The 15,162-nt window shown below is 44.6% G+C and overlaps 1 protein-coding gene across 1 annotated transcript; it reads right to left on the bottom strand.

The window, feature by feature from the left end:
* Positions 1-1,221: 1,221 nt before the first annotated feature.
* MIX23 (mitochondrial matrix import factor 23) lies at positions 1,222-8,621 on the bottom strand. Its single transcript, XM_082206166.1, has 5 exons — positions 8,500-8,621; positions 6,744-6,869; positions 4,660-4,806; positions 3,646-3,705; positions 1,222-1,480 (listed from the first exon to the last, which is right to left on the bottom strand). The coding sequence occupies exons 1-5, from the start codon at positions 8,548-8,550 to the stop codon at positions 1,430-1,432; spliced, it is 435 nt and encodes a 144-aa protein (XP_082062292.1). The 5' UTR covers positions 8,551-8,621; the 3' UTR covers positions 1,222-1,429.
* Positions 8,622-15,162: the final 6,541 nt, after the last annotated feature.

The raw sequence follows: 15,162 nt of genomic DNA, 5'->3' as shown, positions 1-15,162 counted from the left end.
CAGTGAGAGGCTTGCATCGATTCTGGAATGTTGGTAATTATGGCAGGATTTTATTTTTTGCTTTCTATACACCTTGATGCCTTTTGAAATGAAATATCTACACACTTTGTAGAGTGTAACCATGTGTTCTGTGTGCTTTTCAGAGCCAATTTCCCTCACACTGGAATCTCATGACGAGAGTAAGGCAATCTGTTGGTCTCCTAAAACAAGTCAATTAGATAGTATTTGTGCTTTATTATAAGGCTAAACTTTTAGAAAATTGTCAGTGCTTGAAAATTTATTTTATACATTTAAAATGGCATTAAAGAATTGTATTCAAAATTATATAAGGATAGAACTATTGGAAAGCCTGCCATGTTGTCCAGGTGGCGAGTAGTGTAAATTTCCTTTATTTGAATATCAGACAGTTAAATCTAACGAAGGCATATTCTCTCAAGTTCAATTTCTCTCTCTCTCTCTCTCTCTCTCACTCACTCACTCACACACACACACACACACTTTTCTCTCCCACGAATTAGAACTGTGACTCTTCTAGAACTTGATCAATAGGACTTACATTTCAAAAACTCTGTTGACATATTGGGGGGGAATTTCCGCAGGTGAGTAATTCTGCTGTGTAACTCCCTGGTAGGTCACTTATAAAGAGAGACTTATAGTTAACATGATATGAAGTGAATTTACCTATAGGTCTGTCCGCATTGGCATGTCATCCGTGAAACTGATGAAAGGCACTCAGTATTTGCTTCATGTAGCAAATTCATGAGTTGAATATCTTTCACTCTCAAATTATTTCAGCATCCAAGCCAAAAAGATACAGATGTCAACATCCACACTCCAAAAGTGTCCACTATAAAGCAATTCACAACTGGCACCATTGGATATGTCAGACTGCAACTGGAGTCCACAGTTTAAACTGGCTACATCGCCAGTCAAAATTGGATTTGTTTACAGAATGCTACATGTAGTTAAAAGGTAAATTCCCACTTTGTATCAAGTATTACCTATTAACTTCCTTTTATCACAGCAGTAATCTTTTAAGACCTATGCCAGTTTTAGAACCAGGCCAGATGATACAGCCCAAATTTAGCCATCCTAGAAACCAAAATAAAAAGGTGAAACTTTCTGGTCCAAGAAGAGATAGAGACATTATTCTCTCATCCTGTCTAAAGGATACTTGTAGATCTGGAAATGCTGAAGTTAAAATGCTGGCATCACATTCCATCTGGTTTTTTCTTTTCTTTAATAAAAAAGACTTCTTTCCATACAAAATAGCAGTTGATTTATCTTAATTAGCAAAACAATTCACTGGGCTGAGCCCCACAGATCTGATTTCCCCCCCTCAAAAGGTCCCAAGTGGCTTGTTCCATGTTTCTTCTCTTATTTGCATGATTGAAGTTCACTTTCAGGGGAAGACGCCCCCTCCTTTGCATCACTGACTCTTCGGAGGCTTATAATGAGCTCTGCAGCGTTCATTAAATACCTAAGACACCAAGACAGAGGGATTGGTTCTTGAAATAAATATTGTTAATACAAGTGAAGGTGCAATGAATGTTCAAAACACCTAATCTGCTGGGGAGCAAAATGCTGGGGAAACCCAGCCAGATGGGTGGGGTATAAATATATTATTATTATTATTATTATTATTATTACTCCTCCTCCTCCTCCTCCTCCAGTAATCGCACATCAGTGGGAAACAGCCCAAATCTTAAACTGGACGCCTGATACCGCTCACTCTGGAATATAGCTCTAATAGAGAAAATCATGCATAATTCGAGATTTTGGCAAGGACAAGAACCTCCAAACATTTTTATACGATCTGGCAGTCCCTTAAGAAGCATAAAGCAGAACCACCATTCTCAGCCTGGCAAATCTGGCAAATCTGGAACGATGCTTGACGATCTGATAAAGCTGATACCCTTTACTTGGACTTTGTTATTTTAACTCATGTGCGTATATTTTATAGTTTTGTTTTTCATCTTTAAATTTTTGACTGTTGTTATATTTTTAATCTCTGTTTTATATGCATTCTAAAATTATATAATACTAATAAAACTTTACCCCGCAAAATAAAGGATTAATTACAGTCCAATCAACTATGCATATGTTGCCAACAGATTTATCCATACATAAAATGTGTTTTGTTTTTATCATCTATTTTGTGTCCATCTTAGATACCTAGGCTAATTGTTTTATTTATTTAGAGCAATATTTCCCAAAGTGGGCAATACCACCCCCCCGGGGGGGGGGGGGAAGCTGCTATGATCCAGGGGGCATTAGTAGCCTTGGCTGCAATTGGGGGGGGGGTGTTGAATAAAAACAGGGGGCAGTAAAAGTATAAAGAAAGAAGAAAAATTTGAAAAAGCATTCATACGGGTTTCATCTGCTATGCAATGATGCTTACCACCAGGTTGGGCGCCACTGTGGGACAGTGACAATGCCTTGCCTGGATCCGGAGTGAGGGGTTTTCCCCAGTGTCAGGGACTGGACTGAGGAGGAATTGTGGGAGGCCTCCCCCACCCCATTGTCCTGAACCTTCCCAAGGGCAGGAGGGCAGTATTGGTTTAGAACAGTGGTTTGCAGAGGGGCATAGTCCAGAGGGGGAAAGCTGGGAAATACTAGGTGAGGAACAGCTAGAAGAGGAAACGCCAGGAGAGAGACGGCTGGCAGAGTCCCCCCTTCGCCTAAGACTAGACGGGCTTTTGAGAGTGATAGAACAGAGAGCGCAGTGACAATAAGGTCAGATTACTTGGCATAGGAGTGACGTAGATTAAGGGGGACGGAGGGGGTGAACCTTTACTGGGAGCAACACCATTTCTAGAGAGAGATGCATTCCTTTGTCTCTCACTGCGATTATTCAAGAAACTAACTGGTAAGAACGCTCCTTTTGTTCGATCTGCTTATTTACTGCCACTGAGGGAGGGATCCGATTCCCTGAAGCCTGACACCTGGGTTTGGGTGAACCCTTTTCAGGTTCTCTCAAGCCCTGGAAGTGAATTGCCGCTTGCCTGCCTATTCAGCCAATGGCAGGCGGGCTGAGGCGCTGGACCTGCCCCTGGGGTGGACCAGACTGAGTCGGCAGGCTTCACTCTGCTCCGCCCCATGGGTTTTTAATCCTGGGGCCTAGTCCACTTTGCAGAACCAAACATTAATAAACTGATAGCAGCACACCAGGTTCATCCTTCTCATTAGTATTATTTTTCATGTTATTCATAATTTTTATTTTAATATTATCTTTCGTTATCTTAGTTTTCTGTGTGTAGTGCAAATGATACTATGGTTGATTTTTATAAATAATTTTATAATTTCAAGCTTCAAGATGTCTTATTTACAACATCTTTCTTAACTATGTTGCAGGACGTAGGTAGAAATACAGATACATAAAAGAACCAAATTTGTCGCTGCATCTTTCTGTTTCTTTGCTTAAGAAGGTAGATTTGCAGAATGCGCTGAGTATGTATTTTTTTCTGAAAAGTGAGCAGCAGGCCAAACAAGTTTGAGAACTGCTTATTCACAGTATTTCTACTCCGCTCCTTATTTTAACCTAGCCTGCAGCCATCACGCTTCATCTCAGCACAGTCTTAATGTGTTGCATCAAACAAATATTCACACAGAGATCCGAAATCTCGAGTCAAGAGGATGCCATACCTTCCAGCTTCTATCATTTACCACTTCTTCAACGTTCAGCTCTGACTGCATTAATCTCAACTGTGGGAGAAAGGAAAGAAGGTGAGTACTCTCTGCGTTAGGAGCTTGGCAAGATGGATGGGTTCCTATCAGCAGCAGACTGACAGGGATCATGTTCTTTATCATCCAGTGAAACCATGTAGAAGCTGAAACATTTATTCGTGTAAATAAAAACATTATGATAAACACTGAAGATCCCAGAACATTAACTAGTAGTGGTCCAGACCTTACCATCCAGCAAGTGAACCTTTCCATGCAAATATGTGAATTTAACATAGGTATCGGGAGCCTGGCCTTGAACAGATATTAGAACATTTCACTGGTGGAAGGGGATTTTTTTTCCCTGTCCAAGAGGCCATAAAGCAGATGGGGAACCTTTTTTGGACGGAGGGGCAGGTTCCCTTGCCTTTGTACACTAGGCTGTTTTCTGCACAGTCTCGCACACACCCTCTAGCCTCCTTCCATGAAAATGCAAGAAGCGTCATCAGGGCTCAAGGGGATATTCTAGCCAGGCAAAACACTCACAAAGTGTTGGTAAGGGGTGCAAGGCTGAGGAGAAAGGATGGGACTGGTGAGAGGGAGAGGGGCCAGGGAAATCTCCCAAGGGCCAGACAGAAAGGCCTACGTTCAGTAAGCAAGACCTGCATGCACAGTGGTACCTCAGGTTAAGTACTTAATTCGTTCCGGAGGTCCGTTCTTAACCTGAAACTGTTCTTAACCTGAAGCACCATTTTAGCTAATGGGGCCTCCTGCTGCTGCCGGAGCACGATTTCTGTTCTCATCCTGAAGCAAAGTTCTGAACCCAAGGTACTATTTCTGGGTTAGCAGAGTCTGTAAACTGAAGCGTCTGTAACCTGAAGCGTATGTAACACGAGGTACCACTGTGCTATCTTTTTTCTGCTTGTGATTATGAATTGTACACTATTTTTCATATAATAATACCAAGGAAATAAGTCCTGAAACTCTTCCACTCACCTTTGTCTGTTCTTTCCTGAGCCTTTTTAACAGTGCCGTATCCTCCAGAGATTTCCTCCTCTCTTCCTGCAAAGATTCTACTACACTGGAAGCTTGGGCAATACAGGTTTTGATTATTCTCTCTCTACTTTCATGAGCCTGTGCCAGCTAAATAAATAGTGGAAAGAAAAGAGTCAACTACCCAATCACCTGTTAAAAGCAAGAAATAAATGGAATGATTTTTGTACAGAATGTAAATCTTTCAACGTGCATGCAGTGGATGTTCCACAAGATCGTTTTACTCCCAACCAGCTTTCTCGCCTTCCTACTCACAAATGCAGCCAGAAAACCTACAGCTCACCCAGTAACAGTGCAGTCAGTGATACCCCAGAGGTTACGCAGAAATTTAAATGGAAAGAAGAAGAAGAAGAGTTTGGATTTGATATCCCGCCTTTCACTCCCCTTCAGGAGTCTCAAAGCGGCTAACATTCTCCTTTCCCTTCCTCCCCCACAACAAACACTCTGTGAGGTGAGTGGGGCTGAGAGACTTCAGAGAAGTGTGACTGGCCCAAGGTCACCCAGCAGCTGCAGGTGGAGGAGCGGGGAAGCGAACCTGGTTCCCCAGATTACGTGACTACCGCTCTTAACCACTACACCACACTGGCTCTCAAAAAGGAAAATTTCTGCTACAGCGGAAAGCAAGGAAAAAGTCTGTCAATTTAGATGCTAGAGAGAAATCCTCACTGCTTGAGAATAATACAGCTTTAATGAACTGGTTCCACTCCTGTTCACTTTCTTTGAAATAGTAAGTGGAGGGGAGAGTGGCAACATACAGTTCTCGTATTTAAATGTTGTACATGAGATACATTCAAAACTACCTTTTCCAACTTTTAATGTACCCTGAAGTTCCAAGAGCTCCTTAGGCTGCTTCTCCAGGGTAGACCATATGCTGCTGGTTGCACCAGTAAGAATTCATTGCCTGATGTGTAAAAAGGTTCTCGCCTTTTTACATGGCAGACAATGAATTCTTACTGGTGTAACCAGCAGCATATAGACTCAACTTTTATTGTACATCCTTGTTAAGAGTACTGCTAAAGGGAGTAAACAAGCAAATGAAGAGCGAGCCTCTGAACCCATAATATAATGCTATTTAAAATGACAGAAAGCCAATTTAAGATATTTCAATTTAATTTACTTAAAATGCAGAAAGCTGTTTAAGAGGCTGTCTTAGATATGCACTAAGACCATAAGTGGGGTGGGGACAGATTCCTTTTCATACAGGATAAGGCCCAGATCATTGAGAACATTGGCACTGACTCGCCTGAGACTGACAGGAGCATTGAAAGATACTGACAGTATTTGGAGGAAGGGGGCAATGTGAGTGAGAGGCAGTTACAAGACTCATTCTTGAAGGAAGTGAGGCCATGGAGAGAGAGAGAGAGAGAGAACACAGAAAGGTAAAACTTTTTAGTTTATATTATTATTAAATATTATTCTATTTTACTGTTCCATGGGACTCCCACTGGTGTCCTGTCCAGGGGAATGACAGTTCCAATTTGCTTAACTTCAACTGCACTACAGTCTCTGATGCTTCTAAGACATTCACAATGCTGGTCTTTTCAGATTTATGGTTAACTATTATTAACTCGTCATGGGGATTATTGATTACAAGCAAAGCTTGAAATAAGATGTTGCAGCATAGGTTTCCAAGTTCCAGTCAGCCATGCTCTTTTCCAGAATAGTCCATATCCCCCATCCTCCTTCTCCCCTGCCCCACAAAAGCCTCGCAGAATTTTGTGCCCACTAAGCATGCTCAGTCCTTATTCATCTGTTTTGCGTGTTCCTCCTATCTCTTAGGGTTTACCCCAATTTTTTTTGTACTTCTGTTTATTATTAGACTTTAAAATAATTTATAACTATCCCTGTCTGAACCTACCTCTTGACAGTGACAAAAGCAGTAACAATCTCCTTCCAGAGAATGAAGTAGTTAAACATAGTCACTATGTAGCATGGCATTAATGAGTGACCTGCCTATTACCACTTGGTAACATTTTATGAGTTAAAAACCAAAACACAAATAATAGAACAGCAACAAATGCATTTACCGACTGATGAAGTTCTTTACACGTTTTGCTAGCATCAATTTTTCCTACAAAAGAAGCTGTTGGGACAGTGGTGTTTAATTCATGGACTATTCTGTCATCGATGGTTCTCATCACCCTGAGCAACTCCTGTAGAAGAAAGACAGACACGTTGATTCTAAGGTGAAAAAGAGTGAAAAAGAAAAAAAAAAAACCCAGGGAAATGAGTGAGGTTACAGGGAACAAGGCAGAGGGCCTTCTCGGTGGTGGCGCCCGCCCTGTGGAACGCCCTCCCATCAGATGACAAGGAAATAAACAACTATATGATTATTAGAAGACATCTGAAGGCAGCCCTGTTTAGGAAAGTTTTTAATGTTTGATGTTTTATCGCTTATTATTATCCGTTCCGGAGCCCCATTCGCATCCCGAAGTGAACATAACCCGTGTCCGCACGTGTCATGTTTTGGCGCTTCTGTGCATGCGTGTGACGTCATTTTGATGGTCTGCGCATGCGCACACGGCAAAACCCAGAAGTAACACGCCCTGTTACTTCCGGGTCGCTGCAGAGTGCAACTTGAATTTGCATAACCTGAAGCGTATTCATCCCGAGGTATGACTGTACTACTAATACAGTGGGACCTCGGGTTACATACGCTTCAGGTTACAGACTCCGCTAACCCAGAAACAGTGCTTCAGCTTAAGAACTTTGCTTCAGGATAAGAACAGAAATCATGCAGCAGCGGCAGCAGGAGGCTCCATTAGCTAAAGTGGTGCTTCAGGTTAAGAACAGTTTCAGGTTAAGTACAGACCTCTGGAATGAATTAAGTTCTTAACCCAAGGTACCACTGTATTCTGTTGTAGCCGCTCAGAGTGGCTGGGGAAATAATAATACAGTGGCGCCTCAGGTTAAGTACTTAATTCGTTCCAGAGGTCCGTTCTTAACCTGAAACTGTCCTTAACCTGAAGCACCACTTTAGCTAATGGGGTCTCCCACAGCACGATTTCTGTTCTCATCCTGAAGCAAAGTTCTTAACCTGAAGCACTATTTCTGGGTTAGCGGGGTCTGTAACCTGAAGCGTCTGTAACCCGAGGTACCACTGCACTCTCCTTTTCCTCCTCATATTGAAATCCTGCCCCTCAATGAGGCCAAACTTAGAGGCACAAAACGTTGAGGGGTCTGCGTCCCCCCAGAATAAAAGCCCTGGATAATTCCCAAAATACAACACCATGTATTGCAGCAGCAAATACAGTGGTACTGCTGGTTACGGGGTCTGTAACCTGAAGCACTATTTCTGGGTTAGTGGAGTCTGTAACCTGAAGCGTCTGTAACCCGAGGTCCCACTGTAATAATAAAAATAATATTTGGCCCCAGCTTGGCTGCAGGAGTTGCCTGAAAGAAGCGTCACGAGGCGCCGCCTGAAGAGGCTCCACTCCGGATTCGCGTGGGATTTTTGCCTCCTTAACCCTTTTCCCTTCTTCGGCCGCCCTCCCAGCGGCACGTGCGGAAACTGCCGGCGTCCCTTCCCTCTCCCCGCGCGGCTCCGAGCCCAGCCAGCTTCCCCCTCCGAGGCCGCGGGAGCCGGGCGACCCTGCCTGCCCTTGCCGCCCCCTCGTCCCGGGGGAGGGGGAAGGGGGCGCCGCCGCCGCCGCCGCCGGGCTGAATGGCCAGCCGCTTCTCCGGCCCCCCTCAGGCAGAGGCCTCTCCGGCCGTGAGGGCAGAGCCGGGCCGCCCGCCCCGACGAGGCACCCCCGCTCCCCCCCCCCGCTCCGCGCCTCCGACCTGGAACTCGGCGTACTCCTCGCAGTTGAGGAAAGAGCTGGGCGCCGCCATCTTGGAGAGGCCGGAGAGCCTCGGGGGCGGCCAATCGGGAGGCGCGGCGCCACGGCGGCCACGCCCCCCGCCCGGGCCTCCAATCCGGAGAGAGGCCGCTTGGGCCCGAGCGCGGCTTGCGGGGCTCGTTTCCCCGAGGGGCATCTAGTCCAACCCCCGGCCACGCTGCAGGGAGTTACGCTCCTGATTGACGTGCAGTGGTACCTCGGGTTACAGACGCTTCAGCTTACAGACTCGGCTAACCCAGAAATAGTCCCTCGGGTTCAGAACTTTGCTTCAGGACGAGAACAGTTTCGTATTTTTTAAAATGAATTAGCAGTTTACGAATATTCTTATAAATAAATGTGCATGAGCCCAAACTCACAAATATCCCAACCACCTTTGCTACTTGAAAGAAACAGGAACTATTAAGAAAGTGCAAATAAGGAAAATTAATATTATTAAAGTATTAAGTTCCATCAAACATGAGAGTAGTTTGTTTTATAACTATTAGCTTTTGAATACAAGTGGTTATCAGTTTATATGTCCATTATATGTCCACTTCCTTTCACAGCTCCAAACTTTGCACGGTAGTACAACCTGTTGGAAAGGTTATGTACAGCAGGCTGAAGCATAATTCACAGTACAGTGGTACCTCGGGTTACAGATGCTTCAGATTACAGACGCTTCAGGTTACAGACTCCACTAACCCAGAATTAGTACCTCGGGTTAAGAACTTTGCTTCAGGATGAGAACAGAAATGGGAGGCCCCATTAGCTAAAGTGATACCTCAGGTTAAGAATAGTTTCAGGTTAAGAACAGGCCTCTGGAACGAATTAAGTACTTAACCCGAGGCACCACTGCATTCTGGCTATTCTCTGTGTTGTACGAAACAGAGTCTGAAGAGAAGTGATACCACTCAGCACTACGCTGTCTATTATCATTGTTATGACTACTGCTATTATTACTATTGTTATCCTATGAAGATCACAGGGCAGTTCACAACATTAAAATTGCAAAATGAAAACACAAAATACATAATAAAAGAAAAACCAAAATGAACCAATAACCTCCCTTCCACAAACTCATTGAAAAGGATATACATACAGTGGTACCTCGGGTTACAGACGCTTCAGATTACAGACTCTGCTAACCCAGAAATAGTACCTCGGGTTAAGAACTTTGCTTCAGGATGAGAACAGAAATTGTGCTCCAGCAGCGCAGCAGCAGCAGGAGGCCCCATTAGCTAAAGTGGTGCTTCAGGTTAAGAACAATTTCAGGTTAAGAACGGACCTCTGGGACAAATTAAGTTCTTAACCCGAGGTACCACTGTATAAGCTAAACAAGTTCTAGCTTAGGGCCCCACACTCTTGGGGGGCCCCCAAAATTTTTTAAGGGGAAAAATAACGATGTACATTTTCAAATGTACATGACAACCTTGATGGCAGAAAGTGAGGAGGAATTAAAGAACCTTTTAATGAGGGTGAAAGAGGAGAGTGCAAAATATGGTCTGAAGCTCAACATCAAAAAAACTAAGATCATGGCCACTGGTCCCATCACCTCCTGGCAAATAGAAGGAGAAGAAATGGAGGCAGTGAGAGATTTTACTTTCTTGGGCTCCATGATGACTGCAGATGGTGGCAGTAGTCACAAAATTAAAAGACGTCTGCTTCTTGGGAGAAAAGCAATGACAAACCTAGACAGCATCTTAAAAAGCAAAGACATCACCTTGCCAACAAAGCTATGGTTTTCCCAGTAGTGATGTATGGAGGTGAGAGCTGGACCATCAAGAAGGCTGATTGCCGAAGAATGGATGCTTTTGAATTCTGGTGCTGGAGGAGACTCTGGAGAGTCCCATGGACTGCAAGAAGATCAAACCTCTGAAGGAAATCGGTCCTGAGTGCTCACTGGAAGGACAGATCCTGAAGCTGAGGCTCCAAAACGACCAGCATGAGTTTGACCAAACTGCGGGAGGCAGTGGAAGACAGGAGTGCCTGGCGTGCTCTGGTCCAGGGGGGCACGAAGAGGCGGACATGACTAAATGACTAAACAACATTTCCAAAATATAAGATACAAAACAAGTAAAATAAAACTTACATACGGTAACAGTGGCAAATGGCTTGAGATACCTATTAGGTCCATAAGTTACCTTATAGCATATATTCAACATAAAATAACAGTGACAATTTGTTGTTGACAAAGGACAGCTGGACATAGAAAGGGCCCCATTGCCTTCAGGAGCTGAGGGCCTCATCAAACCTAAATCCGGCCCTGGCCTTGCAGGAATCTCGATGACGTAATCCATGGCAGAATCACAGAATTGTCGAGTTGGAGGGCAGTCCCCACCCCGAAGGTCATCTAGTTCAACCCCCAGCAATGCAGGAATCTCGGTGGCAGAATCACAGAATTGCAGAGTTGGTGTCAGAGCTGCTGGAGCGCAGCAAAGGGAGAGTTGGGTTCATAGAGTCTACACACAACACAACATGTACAATCCAACACAACATGAAAATCATGCATGGAATTTACTAGTTGAAAGGGCTGGTTTCATAGAATGTTAAGAGTTGGAAGGGAACTGTGGGGCATTGACTCAAAATTGCCACCCATTTCTTTTTTTAATTTTCTCTTTTTTTGCGAGAACATTCCTGGATTTTTAAGAATTGGCTAGTGCCTAGGGATAAGGTTTTGCAACACTCTCTCAATGCTTTGCATGAGTTTCTAATTTCGTGTTTTTCATAAGTGGTCAAGAGCATGCCCGAGGCAGTGCATAGGAGAGACAACAATCAAAAGAGGTTAAAGACAGGAGGCAGCTAGGCCAGAGTAATTATCAACAGGATTACTGAAAGAACCAAGGAACAAAGTGATTCACTGACGAAGGAATGAAGAGCTGGCATGGAGATTGAGAGGGAGTGAAGGGAGGCAATGTAGAACATCAGCAAATAGAAGCAGTGTTGCACAGAATGCACTTCAACAGGTAGAAAAGTAGAGGGATGGGAAATGAAAATTCTTTTCATTTAGAAAACAATGTGAGGGATAAGGATTCTGGCCTGAACTTCTTGATGTACTTCTAAGTGTGGGATTTTTGTTGTTGTTTAGACTACTCATAAGATGGGTAAATGCTCTTCTAAAGTTGCGCAACCCTGACCGAAATTGGCGAGAACTAGGACCAAGGGCTGGAAGTAAAGAAGTGGTGTGTATGGGGTGGCTGCTTTGGCCCTGTTTTGCTAGAAATAACCAAGAGTAGTATTTCTAGTTCTCCCTGATTTGTGAGAGAGAGAGCAGTGAGAGTTGAAAAGCAGGAAAGACAGAATTTGGTTGGCATGGACCTTTGACCAGAGTCCAGGAAAGCCTTGAAACCACACAGTTGCCACAGGGGGAAGGAGTTGAGGTGAAAGGTTGCAGATCATACTGAAAACTATTTCTGCAAACTTAATGTTTCACCATGTATACATTATCTTTGTATTTGTGGGGTGTTCAGATCTAATCAGAAATAATCAAAATCAGCACTGGGAGAAAACCAGCAACAACATCAAAAAAACGAAGATCATGGCCACTGGACCCATCACCTCCTGGCAAATAGAAGGGGGGGAATGGAGGCATTTTTTTGCTGCAACAGACTGACTCGTGGTTACCCCTCTTGGAATCTAAACTTTTGAAAATGTGATATATACCTATAGGCTGCAGTATGCTGTATGCATCGATCAGGTTTTATTCTTGGTTAATTCAGCCTCAAATAATGGCAACTGCATGTACAACAAGTTGTGTATTCTTAAGCAAGTGCCAGCTGTTCATCCCCAGAGACAGAAGACTTGAGCAAGGCAGATTGAGCTTATTATGGTGTTTTTAAAAATTTATCCAGCACTATAATTCTTGCAGCTGCTTATAGAAAAATAACAAAATAATAAATTTATAAACAATAAAAAATCATGTCAGCGAACAGCATCCCCACCCCCAACAGTCAGCAGCCAAGATGTCTAGTGAAATCTCAGAGGGCATTTCTAGTGGAGAACAGCAGCAGGCTCCAGTTGACAGGCCTGGATTATCTGGATTGTAGTCAACTAATTTTAGTTAGAGTAGACCCATTGAAATTAATGACCTAGGTCCATTAATGTCAATGTGCAACAGGTACTGTTGTGGAAGCAATACAAGACCAGCAGTTCGCTGATCCAATTAATGTTGCTGGTTTTCTCCCAGTGCTGATTTTGATTAGTTTCCACCAATCTTACAAGATCTGAACACCCCACAAATACAAATATAATGTATACATGGTGGAACATTAAGTTTGCAGAAATATTTTTCAGTATGATCTGCAACCTTTTACCTCAACTCCTTCCCCCTGTGGCAACTGTGTAGTTTCAAGGCTTTCCTGGACTCTGGTCAAAGGTCTCATACTGTACATTGTTTCTCCTCCCCTTCGCAGGATTCTACCAAATGACCTCAACCCAGACTGCTCTGCCTTTATTTTAGTTATTTATGCAGTTATGCAACAGCTTTATTACACTGGCTTTCAGGGCCTAAAACCCTGTAGGCTTTTCTCCCTTTGTCCACAAGCAGAGAAAAAGATTAGCACTGCAGATATCCATTCAAATTTTTTCATCATTTTAGAGCCAGCCTAGACTGGGAGGGAGAAATACCAGGTGGAGCAGACTCCATTGAATTCAACAGGACTTGCTTCTGAGTAGACATGCCCAGGCCCATGTGGCTACCTTTGGGTGGTATCCAGCTGCGCTTTACTCAGCTTTAATGAACACAAGCAAGTTAGGTCCATAAAATTCACGGAGTCTATTCTGAGCAAATGTTCAGGCTTATCCAGATTTCATTTTGCACTTTCCAGGCACTGGCCTGGGCTTTAAAACTCCCTGCTCCTTGGTACTATGGGTTGCATTAAACTAAGCCATATTCAAGTCTGTTGAAATGAAAGAACCGAAGTAACAATGTCTCTTAACTTCTGTACTCTCAATTAGACTGTAATGGTGGGTGAAGATGGGGTGTCACACACAAATATACAGTGGAACCCTGGGTTGAGAAGGTGATCCGTGCGGGAGGCATGTTCACAACCCACATCAAGAAGACCTTTATGATCGTCAGAGCCATGGGTAGTGTCAGGATTTTTGTTGGGGGGGAGGAGGCAGTTTTTTTGTTGGGGGTGGGCAAAAAATCAGTTTGCTATGTTTTTTTTATTGATGGTGGGGCAGCTGCCCTTCCCTGTCCCCTCCCCATGACTACGCCCATGGTCAGAAGGTGGTGGACTCTCTTTTCCATGGAGGTTTTTAAGGGGGGTTGAATGGCAATTTGTTAGTACAGAGGCTTACTTGCTTCCTTGCTTTATTGATTGATTGACTGATTGATTGTCTCAAGGCGGCTCACTGAATAAAATCGAGATATAAAACCACAAAATACCTAACACAGTAAAAATAAAAACAATCCAATAGCTCCCCACCCAATGCTTTAGTTGAGATCCCTGCATGACAGGGGGTTGGTCTGGATGACCCATGGGAGCCCTTCCAATGCCGTGACTCCGTACGACTCGTGGCCCACCGATCCAGAGACCAGCGTTCTCCTGTTGTTTAGTCATGTCTGCCTCTTCCTGACCCCCTGGACCAGAGCACATCAGACACTCCTGTCTTCCACTGCCTCCCTCATGCTGGTAGCTTCGAGAACACTGTCCAACCACCTCATCCTCTGTGTTCCCTTCTCCTTGTGCCCTCCATCTTTCCCAACATCAGGGTCTTTTCCAGGGAGTCTTCTCTTCTCATGAGGTGGCCAAAGTCTTGGAGTCTCAGCTTCAGGATCTGTCCTTCCAGTGAGCACTCAGGGCTGATTTCCTTCAGAATGGAGAGGTTTGATCTTCTTGCAGTCCATGGGACTCTCTCCAGCACCAGAATTCAAAAGCATCCATTCTTCGGCGATAAGTTCGTACGGTAACCAGAGGTACCACTGTATTTGATGCTGCAATACATGGTGTTGTATTTTGGGAATTATCCAGTGCTTTTATTCTGGCAGGGGGACGCAGACCCCTCAACGTTTTGTGCCTCTAAGTTTGGCCTCATTGAGGGGCAGGATTTCAATATGAGGAGGAAAAGGAGATTATAGTGGTACCTCGGGTTACATATGCCTCAGGTTACAGACTCCACTAACCCAGAAATAGCACCTCGGGTTAAGAACTTTGCTTCAGGATGAGAACAGAAATCGTGCAGCGGCAGCAGGAGGCCCCATTAGCTAAAGTGGTGCTTCAGGTTAAGAACAGTTTCAGGTTAAGAACGGATGTCTAGAATGAATTGAGTTCTTAACCCGAGGTGCCACTGTATTGGGGTGGAAGGTGCTCGCCAACACGATCCCGAAGCGAGGCTGGCGCGCACGAAGAAGCCTCGCCGTCCTCCTTCCCCCAGTTGGACCCAATCCGTTGTTCCCTCTCCAGTTCTGCCTGCAGCTGCTTCTGGTCCCTCAGGGAGCTTTCTCAGGTGAGCGTCGTCCTCCTCGCGAGTAAAGCCCGGCAGCTGCGCGCCGACCAAGGAGGAGGAGGAGGAGGAGGCGGGGGGCCTGTGGGAGGCCGCCCAGTTGCCTCTTCCCCGCCCGCCAGCCCTTCGGCCTCCGGCCTCCCTCGGCCCGGCCTCCCACAGCTCCTCCTCCTCCTCC

Source organism: Podarcis vaucheri (genome assembly GCF_965113315.1).
Source record: "Podarcis vaucheri genome assembly, chromosome: 17".
Classification (NCBI taxonomy): Eukaryota; Metazoa; Chordata; class Lepidosauria; order Squamata; family Lacertidae; genus Podarcis; species Podarcis vaucheri.
Note: the sequence above shows the minus strand (reverse complement) of the source record. Positions and strands in the feature narration are given on the sequence as shown.

Coding starts and splice junctions, on each gene's coding strand:
- MIX23 (XM_082206166.1), bottom strand. CDS start 8,550: ATGGCGGCGCCCAGCTCTTTCCTCAACTGCGAGGAGTACGCCGAGTTC. Junction 6,870..8,499: donor AGGAGTACGCCGAGTTCCAG/GTCGGAGGCGCG, acceptor TTTCTTCTACAG/GAGTTGCTCAGGGTGATGAG. Junction 4,807..6,743: donor GTAAAGAACTTCATCAGTCG/GTAAATGCATTT, acceptor CTATTTATTTAG/CTGGCACAGGCTCATGAAAG.